General features: G+C 38.4%; 1 protein-coding gene across 1 annotated transcript in view; it reads left to right on the top strand.

Annotated features, from left to right (window-relative positions):
- arid2 (AT rich interactive domain 2 (ARID, RFX-like)) overlaps nt 1–21,519 on the top strand; it is a 211,613-nt gene that overhangs the window by 10,706 nt on the left and 179,388 nt on the right. Inside the window, 1 exon segment of the mRNA XM_035425440.1 lies at nt 9,838–9,971. Coding sequence (XP_035281331.1) covers nt 9,838–9,971 — 134 coding nt within the window.

Below are 21,519 nucleotides of genomic sequence, written 5' to 3'. Positions count from 1 at the left end.
ACTCAGATTGTAGCAATGACATCACTTGGCCTGATGGTGGCGCTGTAACACAAACATTTATGTTTTGGCCAATTACTCCTGAACCGTGTGATCTAGAATCAAAATTTTTCCACAGGTTCCTTGCTCATGGCTCAACCAGTTGTATATTGTATGCCAAAGGTTTCCGTCATTTTGAATATTGAATAGCTACATTTTTTTGCTTCTTCTACAAAGTTGATCCAATTTTCACCTATGTTGACACTGGGCATGCCTGGAGTTACCGGGAAAAAAGTTAACACTTTTTTTGATGCTGCAAACCATTTGTCTAGGACATGTCAATCAATGGTAAATGGAAAATCATATAGTTTACATCAGTAGATCCTACTTTGTGAGAGAAGCTTTGCCTCAAGGAACACCATCAGGAACCATTTTGGATGTTCCACCATTTTGAAAAAAAGCTTATTTTTTTGCTTCTTCTACAAAGTTGATTCAATCTTTGCTCAATTTGATACAGAGCATGCCTGGTGTATCCAGAAAAAAGTTATCACTTTTTTTTTTTTTTTTGATGATGCAAACTGTCCATGACATTGTCCATGTCAATCAATTGTTGTGGGCGTGGGCATTTTTACTAAAACAGCTGTAACTATGTCCAATCCTCACCAAATGTGGTGCATGTAGCCTACTTGATTTTGAGGACACACACAAACAGAACCGCCAAACCATCGGTATCGACTAGGGATAGGCATGAGTACTCGATTTGGACGTCAGTATTCGTTCCAACGTATAGAGTACTCGCATTTTTTTATTTATTTTTTTGCTTTGTAAATTTATAATAAATATAAACATAAATTGACCCTGTTCTATATTAAAAGTTTACATTTTTTGTACGGGATGCAGTGATGTAGGCCTAATTAATATTGTTTAAACTTGATCGCTTCCCGATAACCGTGTCTAGAGTTTATCCGCTTGTTTAGCAGTGACGTATCGACCTTCCGATAATACTGTTTCCGGGTCCAAGCCTCTGCTGCTTTGGCTGAGGCTCTCGTCTTTTCAACATGCCGCAGTGCGGTGTCCCTTGTTGTTTGAATAGATCTGAGTCCAAAAAAACTATTCAATTGTCATTCTACCGCTTTACTTGCGAGAAGAGGAAATGGCTGGAGTTAATAATTAAGTTACAATTCTTAAACGAATGAAGAAAAACAAAGTTTGGCGCCAGTGGGTGCTAACGTTAGGTAGCTGTTTACATCCTGTTCTTACCTGTTCTTACCTTATCAGTTCTCATTATGCATATACATTAGTGCACGACCTGTCTACATTAGTTTATCATTACTGTACACCTGCTACCAAATATTCTTACCACTGTATTATATGTAAGGAATTAACCACGACGGGCTGTCCCATTATTGGAAAATACTGGTAGTTCTACTAATTGCTCCGTTGTTAAGCAAAAACCTCTGGTCGTTAATTCTATGAAACCATTCTATCAAGAAAAAAATAGTTCCTTCTTCTATGGTTATTTAGTTTTATAGTTTATAATTTTATACCATACAATTAGCACAAATTTTGGTCATTTTTGCCATTACATTATTTAAGACAACTACGTGAAACCATAACTAAATCAAATTAGTCTCCCTAGCTCTGTCTTCCTTTTTTATAATGTTGCGGTTTAGCAGTGTAGACATTGCGTTTTTCCAAGACACTCAAGCCGGGTTTGAATGTCAGTTATCTTTATTATAGGTTCGCCGTCACTTGTCACCTAGCCAATGTTAAAATTCTAGGTTTTAGGTCAGAACGATCTCACAGCATGCTTGTTATGCCGGCTGGCTAGCTAACTATTGATTTGTATGAAAAACAGCGGTTACTACCAACGGATGAAAATGCGTCCCGTAGCCATGAGTTAAATGCGGAACGCCTATTCTACTGTCCAAATAAGGGACTATTTCGTATTTTGTGGGATGGTTGGCATCCCTAAATGAAGTAACTAGCACCGTGATTCAAAGTTGCCATCTATTGCGAAATTGGACATTGAAAAGGGGAGGGGACATTACAACAATTCAAAATCGAAAGAATAATGTTGCTGTTTTAACTGCTTTAGAATGCTGGATTTTGTAACGTATTGATTTTATTGGAGTTGAAAGAATTTAGACCCTTTTTAACCCTCAATGGTGCCTCACTAAAGAAGGAAGTGATCGTGAAAAGGTTCACAGGTTCGGGATCTGAAGGAGCGTTTGGACCCGGAAATGGGAAAACGTCACACGTGACGTCAGACTTAACAAGTGGATTGCACTGTTGCGCAAAATTCCGTCATTTAGCCTAAATATTGTTAACTTGTGTGATATATTCAGGTTATCCACTGTGTGGAGCTCTAGGCTTCATCTACCGTATTACACTACCAGTGTAGAGCGGGCAGAAAAGAAGAATCAATAAAACGTAGTCACTTACCTGGACTCTGTGTTCGTTCTTTTTGGGGTTACAACAACTTTTTAATAGATTTTTCTTATTTATGTTAACTTTGAATTTATGGTTTAATGGGCTAATTGAAGCCTGGTTGTTCAATAAATTAATTTCAAATTGCACTTGTTTTCCGTTGTTGGCCAATTTACATAAATGTGAAAGCCTAGTAATAGATATTCTTACAGTCTACGAAATTAACTGTTCAGCTATAGGGGCCAAGGTGGCTGGAGATGAAAAAGTAAACCTGCCACAGCTTTTTTACCAGCCGAATTATTGAATTATTGAAATTATTGCAACATCTTAATGTTTGTGGATATAGTTTTTCTTTATGTAGGCTAATCTCTACAGTGCAGCGCAGAAAGGTAGGCTTATTGGGATTTTTAGATGCGTCATAAATTACCCATTTGAAATGAAACATCAGTCAGCCTAACAAAACAAGTGATCAATTCACGAATATGAGCACTGCTCATCTGTTTATTTTTTGTTTAGGCGATGACTGCAGATTAGAATCCAGATCACGCAAATGTAACAGTACCCGCGGTTATAATGTAGCGCACGAACTGAATTCAATAAGGTTGAGTCGAGTCGACCATGAGTTGAGTCGACCATATCAAATAAAGTAGGCTACACCAAAACAAATGCTTAGTTAACATTTTAGAAAAAAACAAACAAAAACGATGCTTTTTAACAGCGATATCATTTACACGGGTAAAATTCTCACGCATCGTTCAGTGAACAGTTTATTAATAAAACATAACATGCATAGGCTGACTTACACTCAACATATATTGTCAGCTGAGAGCGTGAGCCAAAAGTTTGAGCCTTTAGCGTGAGCAGATTTGAGAAAGTCGGGTGGCATGTAGCTTAGGCTAACCTACAGACACCAAATCAGAGCTGACGCGGAATTAATCATATCGGTTTAAAAAAATTACCCGCATTTTCGCTTGGGTGTTCATTTCGGACCCTATTCTTACGTTATATTTTTTATTTATTTTTTTGCGAGTACTAAAGTACTCTATAATAATTTAATGCGAGTACTCGAATATGGAAATTACTTAAAATGCCCATCCCTAGTATCGACATTGGTCAGCGTTTTCCCTAAATAATTGAAATCGGTTCAGTCAGAAATTCTCATGTCAGTGCATCACTAATAATTAACATAAGTACCAGCAGTAACCAGCCAAATGCTGGAGATCTACCATCCTGTAGGTTTCATTCCAACCCTTTCCAAGCACACTTCATTCAACAGCTAGAGATCTTGTTGAGCTGCTTATTAGTAGAGCCACAGCCAGGTGTTAGATTCTCTTATAGAGAATCTAACACACATCTATGAGCGATGCTGTCAAATTTTGATATACTATGAATCATTTGTGAGACGGCCTGTCACTTTGCATATCTCTATTACAAGTGTGATTGGCCTACAATGTTTCATAAGTAGGTTGTGAACAACTAAAATTGATTAGCAGTGTCATTTGTCACAAATGACACTTTTCATGGATGTGTTGCAGACAAACATACTTTCTAACATCTCCTAAAACATTTCTGAAGGCAAGAAGTCTGTGCCTGATATAATGAATGTGTTGTATCCCCTTCATATTGTTTGTTAGGGACTGGCTGTTCACTTGACCTAACTTGCATGGGGGCAGTTTCGGTGTGGCTGGATCAAGCTGACAAGCAGGCACTGGTGACCCCTTGCCCTCCAGGTCCGAAAGATTAATTGTTGCCAGTGTGCCAAACTTGTCACTTTCTTGCTGTCTTGCCAGGAAGGCCTGTGTCAATTTAAATCTGTTTACTAAAGCAAACAATCAAAATAAAAGAAAAATAGTCTCCTCTCTAACAGTAGCCTATTTCTTACCTTTGTAATGCACGTTTTCGAATAGACCCAGAATCTGGATGTCGGAAGAGTTGTGCATGTCTGCGGTTTCTCAGCCTACTTTCTCGGTTGTTTCTTTTTTATCGCCTCAACACTCCTGATACTGCTAAAACACTGTAGGCAAATTTTGCCCACTCCCGCTCTTTGACTTTGTGAGTCAAAGTTGAAAAACCTTTCCCAAAAAGAATGAGCTTAACCCCTTAGTGCACAAGCCAAATCTGGCCAATCCTTGCCCATTTAGGGGGTACCCTATTTAAAGCTTTACAACTGAAGATGTGAACACCACAGAAACTTGATAAATGGCTTAAATGAAATTACTTTATATTCATAATTTTGGAAGAAATAAAGTGCCTCAGATGCAATTGTCTAGGCAAAAAATCTAAAATGAATTTGCTTTTTTAGTTTGCAATGAAATACTGAGAGATTGCATATATACAGCAGGTTAAACTATGCATGTCCTGGATCAAAAATGTCTTGACCACAAGTTCATAAAATCTAAGGGTGGATATGTAGAACTACTAAAGATCTATGAAGCAAAAACTAAGCAGTGTACCCAGCGTCTGCATATCTACCCAAAATGTCTAAATTATCCATTGCTGTAAATCACAACATATTCACGTATTTCACTACAAATAAAATAGCTAGGGGTCCAGAAACATGTCAAAAATCTCTCCTAAAAGGAATATAATGCTTTTTGTCCATTGTAAAGCATATAAATGAGCCCCTTATGAAGGTTTAAGATGAAACATTGATGTCAGATTTAAAAATAATGCTAAAATATTGTGACACAACGCTGTACAGTACCTAAATGTGTAATAATTAACTCTTATATGTATTTCTATACTCTGTACTCTCGTATGTTTTCTTGTATGGGGATGGGACGACATGAAAACAATTTTCAACCGTCCACCACGTTTTGGCAATGTTCAAACACTCTTGTCATCACTGTTGCATGCATCGCAAAAACTACTAGACTACCAACGAACGCTTACATTACAGTGTGAAATATCCTCATTATAAAATACCACTAACCTATTTAAAGACACTCAATTAAAAAAATAACGTATATAACCGAAATATTTTTAGCAGTAATACTTACATAACAATGATGAAATCGTATCTGTTTTCAGTAGATAGAGACAGAGACAGTAAATCAATGATATAGTTCTATCCGGTTCTGTCTTACACCAGAAAACGATGTCAGCTAGGTCTATCAGCAAACATATGGCTTAGCTATGCCCAGAAGTCCTCAATAATAATAGTATTTCCAAGATTACAAAAAATCGTTGGCAACGTTTCGTTAGGTGCAGCGTCTTTTATTGTTACCACAGAGTGAATGCGTAAGTGAATGCGATATAACAACACTTTCGATTACGCTGACCTATAAAACGCTATTCCAAAAGCAAAATTAGACATATTATACATCGTTAGAAAGCTTATACTCTCACCTACTGAATAAATGAATTGTCAATCAAGCCAGACTGTACTAAAAAGGGCGACAACGCCGTAAACAACACGTGTGGTATTACGCACAGCTATTTTGGAAGGTACCCAGGCATCCCAAATGCACGTAGGCTATATTTCAAAAAAGGACTGTACAAGACAATATAAAAGGGACATCTCTATGCGTAAAACCAGTAGTAAGGTTGTATATTTATTCAATATTTAGTCCCAGATATTGACTGTAGAATGACATGGTATCATTTTTAAAACCTTTTTCTCATTTATTTCGTTATTCAGTGAGTAGCGTTTTCACTGCTGTATTGGCATATCTTAGGGCTATTGTTGGGGTTATGTTGTTGCTATGGCGGAATACGCTTTTTGAGTGGTGAAAGAATATTTTTATGAATGCCAAGATAGACAATATTGTCCATTATGTCATGGGTGGGGGGTGTAGTTGTAGATGAGACTGCAGAGAGAGGGGGTGTGTGTTAAATGAACAACCAGAGCGACAATGGTGGTGCTGCGAAACTGCATATTCGACATAGTTGTCTTGTATCGTCTACTAATGAAACTAAAACAACGCGTTTCTGTTTTTAACTCGTACTTTGGTTGCAGTAGCACTGAATGTCTGAGTTTAGTAATCTCGGCACGCCGGCGTGCCGACCACTAGGGGCTTTGCGCTAAGAGGCTAAATTTTTTTATCAAAGATGGCAACACTTCTATTTTGTCTGTTTTGAAATATAATGCCAGTTGTTTTTAGTCCATTCTCACAGTGCTCAATGTCTGTTAGAGCTATATTACTAATGGTACCCAACCGATCAGCTGTTTGCGAGATTAAAAAAGTGGCATCGGTTGTTGGGTAAGGGACACAACAACTAAGCATTTTATATTGAGCATTTAGGATTTCCTAATCTGAGATAAAGTAGGATGGAGTAAGGTAAGATATAATTCCTAAAGTAGGTTGAGATTTGCTTCTGTAATCCACATTTGTGAAAAATGCTATCTTGGCAGATCTCAACTTTGGACCAAGATGTTTTGGTGACACAGCCTCTGCTCTTGAAATTAAGAACCTCGCCTGAGAGCTGGTCCATTCAGTGGCAAGGGGGGGGGGGGTGTTGTGTTGGTCTCCGTCCAACTACCTAACACAATAATGATACAGGCATAAAATAAACTACAGCACATGGAAAATGGAGGGATAATACTTTGTTTAATACTAATGATACAAAATCTTTTGGGCAGGGCAAGCCAATGATGAAGCTTTATCCTTCAGCACACAAATGAAAATCTTTTTGGGAGCAGGGTCCAAAATTAACACTCGCCAGTCACCAAATGCGGGTAAATTTAGTCTTTGGCGAGTAAATTATGGAGACCACCCGCCACTCTGGCCGGTATAAAAAAAAAAGAATTTCCTACACGCGCTGGAGAAAGCTGCTGGTTTGCTGTCACTTAAATCTGCTAGATCTGCCGTGCTGCCTGGGTCGTGCGTAGTACGTAATTGCATCAGTCATCAAACCGTGCGATTTATTGTTATAGTACGTGAGGTACTTGTTGTCATCCGGGCAGTTGGAACAAACCCAGCCATGTGGAGATTTATTGCGGGAGTGGAGCCCTCAGGAAAGAGAAAGAAAACAGGCAAACTTCAGGCCGAAGAGACCGCTAACGACAAGTTAGCTAACGTTTGGTCACGGTAGCTAACGTTAGCTAAGTTAACAATAATTAGCCAGTTAGCTAACGTTTAAGCTATCATTCTATCATAACTTAACGTAGCTATCATATAACGTTGGCTACTTGCGGTAGCTAAGGGAAACACGTTCAGGATATCATAACAACCACGTCATTAGACAGTTTTCAACTATGTTTTCAACATCAAATTTCGAAATAAATAAAGGTGAATAAGAAAAAAAGATTGTTATGGTTGTCTTCTGGCACTACATTTTAAACTAACCATATGGACAAAAACGATGTCCTCGACTAAAACGTTAAATGATATCAGTGAAACATAAACAATGAAACAAAATTTACATGGTGAAGAACGTGCTCTCTGGTTGGTTATATTTATGAGTACTGCTGGCTGTAGCCTCTAGCAACAATAAACTTAAGTCTTGATTTGGCAAATTTGATATGATTGTTATATTCTCAAACTCCTTAATAAATGATCCTTTTTGCACTTAAAGGCGAATACCACTGAATTTATTCATTCAAATGTGTTACACTTTAGTGTTAAAACAGTTGAATTAATATAGTTAATGTTACTACTATTATTACTGCACTACTATAATATTGATTGAGAATCGTATATGAGACCAAGATGACATGCTAAATAGTAATAATAGCAAATTGCAATAGTAAAAAGCAATTTATTATTTTTGGCTGGTAAAAGATCTGTCTGGCCGGTAAATTTTTTCATCTCCCAGCCAGCTTGGCAGGTAAGCCAAAAAGTTAATTTTGGACCATGTTAAGCCGCGTTTCCACCGCAGGAACTTTACCCCGGAACTAGGAACCTTTTGAGGAACTCAGTGCGTTTCGACCGCAGGAACTAGGGTCAAAATTTAGTTCCGGGGGCTTTATTTTACCCCCAAAAAAGTTCCTGCTTGGGGGGTAGTACTTTCCAAAAGTACCGGAACCTTTGGGGTGGGGGGCAAGCGCTGAAAATTTATGATTGGTCGACTACTTGCAGTGTTTTATTTCTAACCGCCATGTTTAAAAATCTGCAGCCGCAAACCGATTTATTTTCATAATAACTTCAAATCAAACGTGTATGTTATGCGGCGCAATAGCCTAGTTTTGGTTATAGCCTGCCAACGTCTTGGAATTATAACGTGTGCTCTTCTGTTCTTTTCTTGCTTTAGTATACGTTTTATAAAATGCTAAGCATTCGTGCTGGGACAGCATATTACGTACCAAAACATTCAAACGGATTAATTCGGTTGCTGAATATTTTCTTCCGGATTTTCTTTGTTAGCCCGTTGTAATTGACTCAAAACGTTTGATACAGTTATGTGAGGTATGCGGTAGTTCTGCGTAATTCACATTGGTGATACAGTAAAAGCAAACTGGAAATCACCTTCCGCACTTTTTGTCAGGGTAAAATAAAAGGTAATTCTAGTAATCGTCCCTTTAGCTTTTTCGGACTGCCGTAATTTTACTCTGCCATTCTTCAATTCCACAAAAAGACCAGGAAGACTATGAACTAATTTATGGTGCATGGTTTGCATCTGGAGGGCACACTTTGCTGCTCGGCTAGCAGTAACTTCGAAGGAAAGAAAACGGTGGCTGTACCACTGCTAATTTAAATTTTCACGCAAGTCCGAGTTTTCGTTCTATTCTTGTCATTTTGCGATTAGCCTATATGGAATTGACGATGAGAAAGTAATCAAACAGCTAATTGTTTACAACGTGTGCATGTTTTCTGCTGTTGTTGCCAGTTATATTGGAAATGTGAATGCATTCTGTCGCCTCGGATGTCAAGACATGAAAGTGAATGTTTGCATAAAAACATAATGAATGTGTTTGAGAGGATATATAAAACGGTTACAATCTGACTATTGGCCTGTTATATCCTATTTGTTGCATAACAACGGTCCAAGTTCAACTACCAACAACAGTTTTGCTTGACAGCGGTAAAATATGCCCAAACGGCTGCAGAAGAATATTTCAATTCCAGGTAATTAAATCGATAAAAATCAATAAATACAAAAGTAACCATATATAGTCATTGTTGGTAACCCGTTGTATATAAGTGGAATAAACCCCTCCGGGCTGTCCCGGTTATTAGAAAATAATGTAGGCTACTTCAGTGGTAGTATGGGGTTACAGAAGAAATCATAGGACAGATGGACCGACGACAACGTCGCTTTTTCATACGTCAGTGGGCTAATTTGCCTAATCTTCGCGGGACTTTAGACCGCGGTGGAAATGCAGACAACCATGGGCTGAAGGAACCTTTTAGTTCCTTGAAAAGTAGTTCCTGGGACTAAAAGTTCCGGGTGCTTTTGGTGGAAACGCGGCTTTAGTGAGTAATCAAAGAAGGGATACCATAAAGTGGTTCAGTCTGCTCTAAATTAGTTTTTAATCTTTTTTTTCTGCAGCTATTTAGAAAAGTATGAAAAAGTCCACCACTTTGGAGAGGATGAGGAGGAAGTACACCCAGGTAATCCTAAACCATCTCTTCCAATCGGTGCGATCCCCTGCTCCTACAACTACCAGCAACACACTGTATCAGGTAAAGTACCACTACCTCCTCCAGCCTAACCATAACCTGATTGTTAGGCAAAAAGGGATAGAATACTGCATATGTGTTAGGATTTGCGACATATAATAATACAGGTTCTCATTTGTGGTTTTGGGGAACCATGGCCCAGCAGGTGATCTAGCTGCTAATTTAGTGGGCACTAATCAAGACCATTATTTGTTGAACCATGTCAGATATAAAAAAATGTTGATACCCTGGCCCTCCAGACACTGGTTCTCTAGGACCAGTCTTGAATGTCCCTGCCCTGCATTATGGTTTAAATAGCATTTAAAAAAAAAAAAAAAAAAAGAGATATTTATACAATAATATATTTTGATAGTTTGGCCTTTAAAGCTTTAACCTTCTGACCCGGAGGTTTCAGACCTGGATCAGATGAATTTGTGGAATACTCGAATGGAGGGGTGCACCGATCATTTGGCCGTGGATCGGAGCCAGCCGGGTTTTGCTCCATAACACACGATCGGTGACCGGCAGGTTTATTTTTCTTTTGGCCGTTCTGTATTCCGGTTTTATGGTGTAAGCAGTTCAAGCTGCTGCTATATCTTTCCCAAAATATAACCCGTCTGGAAACAATACAAATTTTGTGAAGCAGACATTAAAGATCTGTTCTTATTTCAACCTGGGTCTTATTTTCATACAATTTTTCATCAATCCTATCTGTTCGGATAGTATTTTATGTAACTTTCATTGTCAAGTTTTTTTGATGTTTTCTTCCCCCTCTATGCTTTGCCAGTAGCTTCACCATGGCGTCTATGGGGCTACAGGTTCAATGAGCCTTCAAGCAAATCCTGTTTATCTAAACCTCTTATTTAGATAAGAATAATAATTCTTATTCTTATCAAGAATTCTAATTTTAACTACAGTGGATAGAAAATGAATACACCCCCCTTAAATGTTTTTACATCTTGTTGTGTCGTGGTCTGTAAATTTAATGGATTAAAATGGGACTTTTTTTGCCCTGACCGAAAGTATACAACATACCATATGAATGCAGTGAAATCATTTTAATTTGAAAAAAGAGAGCATTTAATGAACAAAACTGAAATTTCCTCATTTTTTAAGTATACACCCCCTTGAGTCAATACTTTGTGGAAGCACCTTTGGCAGCAACTATAGCTACCAGTCTTTTTGGGTAGCTCTGCACAAGGTTGGCACACCTTGATTTGGAGATCTTCTCCCACTCCTCTTTGCAGAACTGTTCAAGCTGGGAGAGGTTTGTTGGTCTTTGCTGATGGACTGCAACCTTCAAGTCATTTCACAGATTTTCAATTGGGTTTAAGTCAGGGCTTTGACTTGACCACTCCAGAACATCCACCTTGTTCTTTGCAAACCACTCCATGGTAGCTTTGGCCTTGTTCTTTGGGTCATTGTCCTGTTGGAATATGAATTTACGACCCATTTTCAGTCTTTTTGCAGACCTCTTCAGGTTCTTCTCCAAAATCTCCCTGTATTTAGCTCCATCCATCCTCCCTTCAATCTTGACAAGTTCCCCAACAACATTATGCTGCCATCACCATGCTTCACGGTCGGGATGATGTTGTTTTGGTGATGGCCGGTGTTGGGTTTTTGCCAAACATAACGTTTGGCATTTATGTCAAAAAGTTCTATTTTGGTTTCATCCGACCACAAAACTTTCTGCCAGTTTGTTGCAGGATCCTCAAGGTGTTTTTTTGCAAACTTAAAACGGGCCTCCAGATGGACCATTTTGAGAAATGGCTTTTTTCTTGCCACCCTTCCGTACAGGCCATGATGTGTGCAATATCTTTGATATTGTTGTATGATGCACATGTTGCCCTCTGTTGGTCATAAAACTCTGTAGATCTTTCAAGGTTGCCATTGGATTCCGGGTAGCCTCTCTGACTAATTGTCTTCTCTCCTGGTCATCTAGTTTAGATGGACGCCCTGATTTTGGTTGACTGTAGGTGGTGCCATACTCTTTCCATTTCTTAATGATGGTCTTAACAGTCCTCAAAGGCATCTTCAAAGCCTTGGGAATATTTTTATATCCCTCACCTGATGTGTACCTTTCCACAACTTTGTCACGGACTTGTTTTGGGAGATCTTTGGAGCCCATGCCTGCTGCCTTTGTGTGAGACTGCACTTCCAAACAGAGGGACCATGGTAAACAGCTGTTTTTATTCACGTCATCATTACATTACATTACATTACAGGCATTTAGCAGACGCTCTTATCCAGAGCGACTTACACAACTTTTTACATAGCATTTTACATTGTATCCATTTATACAGCTGGATGTATACTGAAGCGCAATGCAGGTTAAGTACCTTGCTCAAGGGTACAACGGCAGTGTCCTTACCCGGGAATCGAACCTGCGACCTTTCGGTTACAAGCCCAGTTCCTTACCCACTGTGCTACACTCCGTCATCAAGTTAATTTCTGTGATTCCACACAGGTGTAGGACAATGAGTTATTGTGTGATCTTGAAAGCAATTGGCTATTCCTGAGATAGTTAAAGGGATGCTTCAGTAAAGGGGTGTATACTTAGTTATACCAAGTTATTGCAATTGTTTATTTTTATTTAATGTTAGAATATTTTTATAATTCATGTTTCACTTTGAAATGGCGATGTATTGTGTGTAGATTTAGAAAAATATGCAGATTTATTGCATTTTAATTCCAGGCTATAGGTCAACAAAATCTGAAAATTGTTCAAGGGGGTGTATTCATTATTTTATCCACTGTAGTTAAAATAATTCTTTATTAAAAAGTTTTGATGTAGACTGGATATAGTTACTTTCTTCCAGTATTGAGGAAGCCCTGAATCTCCTCAACACATTGGAAACCGTGGATAGTGCGTTATCCAGGCTCTCACATCACTCTGGATGTTGTCTGCATTGTTGACAAGTTTCGGGGTGATGCTCAACAAGGGCTACCAGTTCTTATTGAGCTATTTATTTTTTAACTTTTAAGGTAGGCAGGCAGAGGAAAGGCTGGCATGTGTAGCCTAGCTTGCTAACATGGTAACTACGTGAATAACTAGCTAACAACTCAATCTAGACATTTCAGGGGTTCTGATTTTGCTCATGCAATAAAGTATTAAGATTTGTGTGGGGAGATGCAAAAAGCCACAGATACGTGATGAATAACATTTTTACCAAACTAGCTTAACCACTTAGCGCACACTCCCTTGGCATGCCAACATGCATCTGTTCAACTCAGACATTCATTGCTTCTGCAACCAATGTATGAGTTCAAAACAGAAACGCTTTGTTTTAGTTTCATTAGTAGGCGATACACGACAACTATGCCGAATACAGAGTTTTACTGCGCCACCATTGTTGTTCTGGTCATTCATTTAACAAGCACCCCCTCCCTGCAGTCTCATCTGCAACTACACCCCCACCCATGACATAATGGACAATATTGTTTATTTGGACATTCATAAAAATATTATTTCACCACTCAAAAATCGTATTTCGTCATAGCAACAAGATAAACCCAACAATAGCCATAAAATATGCCAATACGGCAGTGAAAACGCTGCTCACCGAATAACGAAATAAGACAAAGTTTTCAAAAATTATACCAGTCAATACTGGGGACTAAATATTGAATAAATATAAAACCTAGCCATTGGTTTTACGCATAGAGATGTCCCTTTTGAGACTGAGTGGTCATATATTGTCTTGGATAATCCGTTTGTGAAATATACGTGCATGTGTGACACCTGGGTACATTCCAAAATGGCTGTGTGTATTACCACACGCTGTTTATGGTGTTGTTGCCCTTTTTAGTACAGTCTGGCTTGATCGACAATGAATCAGTCCAATAGGTGACAGAATAAACTTTCTAACTATGTATAACGTTGTCTAATTTTGCTTTTGGAATAGCGTTTTATAGCTCAGCGTAACCAAAAGTTTTCTCATCACATTCACTCTGTGGTAGCAATAAAAGACACTGCACCTAATGAAACGTTATCAATGATTTTCGTAATTTATTGAGAAATATTATTATTATTATTGAGGACTTCTAAGCATAGTTAAGCCATATGTTTGCTGATAGACCTAGCTGACATTGTTTTCTGGAGTAAGACAGAACAGGAGAGACCAACAGGATTGATTTACTGTCTTTGTCTCTATCTACTGAACACAGATAAAATGTCATCATCACTATGTGTAAGTATTACTGCTCAGAATATTTTGGTTATATATATTATTGGCTGGACCGCAACAGTGGGGCCAGCCCTATAAACGCGAATGTCTGTGACTGAGTGACTGAGTGATGAAGTTACACCATTGGTCGACCGGTCCAGCCATTTACTAGGTTTTGACCTGGTCTTGTTTTTGAAACTGAGTGTCTTTAAATAGGTTAGTGGTATTTTATAATATTTTATCATTTTTATAATGAATTTCACACTGTAATGTAAGCGTTCATTAGTAGCTTCGTAGTTTCTGTGTTTCATGCACCAGATATGACGTGAAAGTTGGAACATTGCCGAAACGTGGTGGACGTTTGAATAATAATAATAATAAGTAATAAACTTTATTTATATAGCACCTTTCATACAGCAGTAGCAGTCCAAAGTGCTTCACACCAAGGAAATAATAATAATAATAAGCAGTTCAAATAGGAAAATATAGAAAAAAACAATATAACACGAAATAGACACAATATAAACGAATAAAATGGGATAGAATAAAATGTAAAATAATAAAATGGGATAAAACAGAATGGGATAGAATAAAAAGTAACATAATAAAATGATAAAATAGGATAAAACAAAGTGCAGTAAAACACAATGAAATACAAGCCAATATAAATGTACATTTATACAACAGGTACAAGCAAAAGACAAGTAAATACTAAAATAGGATATAATCAAGTAAAAGCCATCCTAAAAAAGTATGTTTTCAGAGCGCTTTTAACAAGTGTTACATTTGGTGCCTCTCTGATCTGTGTAGGCAAGCTATTCCATAGCATGGGGGCATATAAATAAAAAGAAGCTTCTCCACTTCTTTTATAGTTTGCTTTTGGAATGCATAGCAAGTTATCACCAGAAGATCTGAGGGCACATTTGGGCTGATATCTATTCAGCAGGTCAGATATGTAAGGTGGTGCTAAACCAGTCAGAGCTTTAAAAACAAGTAAAAGAATTTTAAAATCAATTCTATATTTCACGGGCAGCCAATGCAGAGGTGCAAGTGCAGGTGTGATGTGAGCTCTCTCTTTGGTTCGTATCAAGAATCTTGCAGCTGAGTTTTGCACAAGTTGTAGCTGCTCTGTATATTTTTTGTAAGACCAGAGAAGAGAGCATTACAGTAGTCTAATCTACTTGTAACAAAGGCATGTATTATCCGTTCAGCATCAGCTTGCGTGAGGAAAGGCCTTACTTTAGTAATGTTTCGCAAATGGAAGATGGCTACCCTTGTTACATTTCTTATATATTGCAGAAAGCTTAGGTCAGCATCCAAGATTACACCTAGATTCTTAACTTGAGGTTTACTGTTTGACACTAGAAGGTCCTAGGTTCTTAGATAATCGTTCTCTCTGGGCCTTAGATCCAATGATAATTATCTCAGTCTTATCCTGATTCAATTGAAGAAAATTCTGAGACATCCAGAGATTAATATCTTTCAGACAGTTTTCTAAGGAACTGATTGGGCTTTCATCCTCAGGCAATACAGAAATATAAAGCTGTGTATCATCAGCATAGCTATGGAGATTAACCCCATGGTTGGTAATGATTTTACCAAGTGGAAGCATGTATAAAGAAAAGATTGATATTGTTTTCATGTCATCTCATCCCCATACAAGAAAACATTACATACTGTAGAGCAGGGGTGTCAAACTCATTTCTCATCGTGGGCCACATACGGCCTAGGGAGATGTCAAGTGGGCCGGACCATTAAAATTATACCATACTCTGCTATAAATAATTAAAATATCATGTCTTTTCTTTGTTTTGGTGTAAAGAAGCACAAGAACATTAGGAAAATATTGAAATTTAATAAACTATCCTTTTACAAAACATTTCATAAAACACCTCATATTTCCTTAGACAAATGTGCAATTTACTTTTATCATTCACAAATATGCATTGCAACAGATCCCACTGATTGTACAAAGGCACAAAACTTTAATTGGTACTGAAAAATATAGTAATGCACTTTAAGATTAAATGAGACTTTTAAAGGAAGGAATTTTTAAACCACTTACACATACGCATATAAAATCTAAATGTAATCCCTGCACACCTTACAAACTAAAGAGAGTGATTTTAAATGTGTAATGAAGAAAGTGTTCGCCTGTCCTGTAAATCTGTAAACTTCATACATGAAACATACATACACATACAATACATACTAAAAATTTATGGAGTTGTATGAACAGTAGAATTCCATCACACAACTTTTATTTTGAAGCTGCTGACTAACATTAAAGTGCACATTTTTTAAATCACCACAGTAAGGATTCATCTTCACAGAGCTGTATTCTTTCAATGCAAACAGTATCTAAGGCAGCATTTTAAAGGTGTTAGTCTAGTCTGGACTTGTATTTGTTCCTGAAACTTGGCATCTTTTGGCCTGTACAAGTGCATCAACACCAGGTGTCATGTCCTGACTAGCTGTCACTTTCAGAATGTCATTTAAGTGCTTGTTTGTGAGCCTTGAACGCATTTTTGTTTTATTGATATTCATCACTGAGAAGATTTGTTCACAAAGGTAGGTTGTCCCAAACATGCACAAAATTTTAGCAGCCAGGGCTGTTAATTTGGGGTACCCTGGTAGTAGATACTGATAAAATCTGTCCAGACCTACAGAGGCAAATTTGCCCTTCAAATCTGCATCACACTGCAAATCAATTATCTCTAGCTGAATTTCGACCGGCAGATCAGAAGCTTTAACTGTGAAAGGTGAGCGAAAAACTGAAAATTCTGTCTCAAGTTCACCAAATACCTGAAAACGTTTCTCAAACTCCCGCAGTAGTCCTGCAATTTTGTCTTTGTACCGTTTCATGTCCGCATCAGGTCTGGTCACACACACATCTCTCAGACAGGGGAAATGAGCAGGGTTGCCATTTGCCAGTTGCATCTCCCACAAAGTCAGCTTCAACTTAAATGCATGTATGTTGTCAGAAAACTGTGTGACAACTTTTTTGCGGCCTTGCAACATTTTGTTCAGATTGTTCAAGTGTTCAGTAATATCAACCAAGAATGCAAGGTCCCGTAGCCATTTCTGAGATTGTAATTCCAACACCGGTTTTCCTTTTTTCTCCATGAACTGTCCGATTTCCTCTCGTAGATCAAAGAAATGCCTCAGCACAGCGCCTCGGCTTAACCATCTCACTTCAGTGTGGTATGGCAGGCTGTGGGTAATGTTGCTGTCGCTGAGAAGTTTGTCAAACTGACGATGGTTCAGACCTCTGGACCGGATGAAATTTACAGTGCAAACAACCACCTCCATGACGTGGTCCATTTTCAGCGACTTGCAACACAATGCCTCCTGGTGCAAAATACAGTGAAATGTCCAGAAACGATCTCCTCCATTAAGGGCTTGTACTTTGTCTTTGAACTTTGTCGCGACACCTGCTTTCTTTCCGACCATGGATGGCGCGCCGTCTGTAGCCAGGCTGACAGCGCGGGACCAGTCCACTCCAACTCTGTCCAATGCAGCAACGACAGAGCCGAAAATGTCCTCGGCTGTTGTAGTGTCCATCATTGGCACCAACTCAAGAAACTCTTCAGTAACAGTCAATGTCTCATCAACTCCTCGAATAAATATGGCCAGTTGGGCCACGTCTGTGATGTCAGTGCTCTCGTCAATTGCCACGGAAAATGCAATAAATGACTTGACTCTCTGTTTCAATTGACTGTCTAAATCTGCCGATAGTTCCGAAATCCTCTCTGCTATAGTATTCCTCGTCAAGCTAATATTGGCAAAAGCTTGTCGCTTCTCGGGACATACAAGTTCAGCCGCTTTCATCATGCATCGTTTAACAAAGTCACCGTCGGAATACGGCTTCGATGCTAATGCTATTTCGCTTGCAATTAGGTAGCTGGCTTTTACCGCTGCTTCACTGACTTCTCGGCTCTGGATGAAAGTTGACTGCTGTTTCCTCAGACCCGCCAGCAATTCGTTAATCTTATCTCTTCTCAGTTGTCCTTGCAAGCCGTCATATTTTTCACTGTGATGAGTCTCGTAGTGGCGTCGAATATTATATTCCTTCAATACCGAAACTTGTTGCAAACACACCAAGCACGAAGGTTTTCCGTGCATCTCTGTAAATAAATAGGACGTGGTCCATTTTTCTTTGAAAATTCTACACTCCTTATCTACTTTTCTCCGTTTGGATAACGACATTTTGGCTAATGAGGGTGTAGCGGAGAAATAGAGACCAAGGTATTAACAACGTCGTAACAAGCAGCAGATGGCGCACTGATACCGTCTGCTGTTTTCAGTCTGTCTCAGTGATGCGGCTTGTCTTCTACTCTGATGGAAAGAGTGCGCCCCTTAGCGGATAATCCATGAATTGCAGCGAATTAAAAATATTAATTCCATGTCTTTTATGCATTTTTTCCACTTTCAAATTATCCTGCGGGCCTGATCGAACCTCCTTGGGGGCCGGTTCCGGCCCGCGGGCCGTATGTTTGACACCCCTGCTGTAGAGTACAGGAACACATACGAGAGTTCATTATTATAGCCTACATTTTGATACTGTACCACATTGTGTGACAGTGTTTTTGCATTATTTTTTAGTCCGATATCAAGGTTTCATCTTAAACATCCATAAGGGGCTCATTTATATGCTTTATAATGGACAAAAATTTTTTTATCCATTTTTGGAGAGATTTTGGATATGTTTCTGTACCCCTAGAAATTTTAGCCCAATGTACTGACGGGAAGCTTGTAATTCGCACTTGAAAATGATGCAACAGTGAAATTCCTGAGTCAAAACAATTGATTTGTAGTGAAATACGTAAGTAGGCTATGTTGTGATTTACAGCAATGCATAATAAAAATACATTGCCTAGTTTTTGCTTAACCTCTTAGCGCAAAACCCCTAGTGGTCGGCACACAAGCGTGCCGAGAATACTGAACTCAGACAAAAAACAGAAGCGCGTTGTTTTAGTTTCATTAGTAGATCATACACGACAACTATGCCGAATACGGAGTTTCGCAGCGCCACCATTGTCACTCTGGTCGTTTATTTAACACGCACCCCCTCCCTGCAGTCCCATCTACAACTACACCCCCCACTCATGACATAATGGACAATATTGTCTATCTGGGCATTCATAAAAATATTCTTTCACCACTCAAAAATTGTATTCCGTCATAGCAAAAAGATAAACCGGACAATAGCCCTAAGATATCCCAATACAGCAGTGAAAATGCTGCTCACTGAATAACGAAATAAATGAGAAAAAGTTTTAAAAAATGATACCATGTCATTCTACAGTCAATAGCTGGGACTAAATATTGAATAAATATAAAATCTTACCATTGGTTTTATGTGTAGCGATGTCCCTTTTGAGACTGAGTGGTCATATATTATCTTGGACAATTTGTTTGTGAAATATACGCGCATTTGTGATGCCTGGGTACCTTCCAAAATAGCTGTGCGTAATACCACACGTGTTGTTTACGGCATTGTCGCCCTTTTTAGTACAGTCTGGCTTGATTGACAATTCATTTATTCAGTAGGTGAGAGTATAAGCTTTCTAACGATGTATAACATGTTTCATTTTGCTTTTGGAATAGCGTTTTATAGGTCAGCGTAACCAAAATTTTCCTTATCATCGCATTCACACTTACACATTCACTCTGTGGTAGCAGTAAAAGACGCTGCACTTAACGAAACGTTGTCAACGATTTTTCGTAATTTCTTGGAAAATATTATTATTGAGGACTTCTGGGCATAGTTAAGCCATATGCTTGCTGATAGACCTAGCTGACATTGTTTTCTGGTGTAAGATAGAACTGTATCATTGATTTACTGTCTCTGTCTATATCTACTGAAAACGGATAAGATTTCATCATTGCTATGTAAGTATTACTGCTCAAAATATTTCAGTTATATACGTTATTTTTGAAATTGAGTGTCTTTAAATAGGTTAGTTGTATTATATAATGTGGATATTTCACACTGTAATGTAAGCGTTTGTTGGTAGTCTAGTAGTTTTTGTGATGCATGCAACAATGATGATGAGAGTGTTGGAAAATTGCCAAACGTGGTGGACGGTTGAAAATTGTTTTCATATCGTCCCATCCCCATACATGAAAACATAAGAGAGTGCAGAGTATAGAAATACATACAAGAGTTAATTATTACACATTTAGGTACTGTACAGCATTGTGTGACAATATTTTTGCATTATTTTAAATCTGATATCAATGTTTCATCTTAAATCTTTCTAAGGCGCTCATTTATATGTTTTACAATGGACAAAAAGCATTAGCCTATATTCCTTTTTGGAGAGATTTTGGACATGTTTCTGGACCCGTAGCTATTTTAGACCACTGTACTGACAGAAAGCTTGTAATTCCCACTTGAAAATGATGCAACAGTGAGTTTTGTGAGTAAAAACAGTTGATTTGTAGTGAAATACGTGAGTATGTTGTGATTTACAGCAATGCATAATTTAGACATTTTGGGTAGATTTGGAGACGCTGGGTACACTGCTTAGTTTTTGCTTCATAGATCTTTAGTAGTTCTACATATCCACCCTTACATTTTATGAACTTGTGGTCAAGAAGTTTTTTATCCAGAACCTGTACAGTTGCAATCAAAATTATTCAACCCCTCTAACCCATAAGATCTTTGTGATTTGAACAAAATTTCATGACAGTGTATTAACTAAGGCCTTTGTAAACAGAAATACATGTTTTAGAACATGTTTAAGTGAGTTTGAAAACATACAGCTGAGTTTACTATTTGTTATAAGGAAAAAAAATGAAATTCACTCCAAAAAAATCAATGACCAAATTATTCAACCCCCAAAATCAGTACTTTATGGAACATCCTTTACCTTTTATTACTTCCAATAAATGCTTCCTATAGGCTAAGTGCTCACAAGCCTCTGACACCTCTCATTTGGAATCTTGGCCCATTCTTCCTGTGCAAATGCTTCAATTTCACCGATATTCTTTGGTTTTCGTGATGCCACTGCTTTCTTCAAATCACACCAAAGATTTTCAGTGGGATTTAAATCTGGGGACTGAGAAGGCCAGTCAAGGACATTCCAAGATCATTCCCTGAACCAAGCTTTGGTTGACTTGAATGTATGCTTGGGATCATTGTCTTGCTGGAAAGTCGAATGATCACCAAGCTTCAGCTTATGTACTGAGGGCATCACATTCTTCTCCAGAATGGCCTGGTTTTTCAAGGAATTCATGGTGCCGGTCACACGCTGAAGATTGCCAGTACCAGAAGCAGCAAAACACCCCCACAGAAGGACTGACCCACCTCCATACTTGATTGTGGGGATGGTGTTCTTCTTGTCATAAGCTGCACCTTTCTGGGTCTAAACAATTCCAGTTTTGTCTCGTCACTCCAT

The sequence above is a fragment of the Anguilla anguilla genome, chromosome 7, assembly GCF_013347855.1.
Source record: "Anguilla anguilla isolate fAngAng1 chromosome 7, fAngAng1.pri, whole genome shotgun sequence".
Taxonomy (NCBI): Eukaryota; Metazoa; Chordata; class Actinopteri; order Anguilliformes; family Anguillidae; genus Anguilla; species Anguilla anguilla.
Note: the sequence above shows the minus strand (reverse complement) of the source record. Positions and strands in the feature narration are given on the sequence as shown.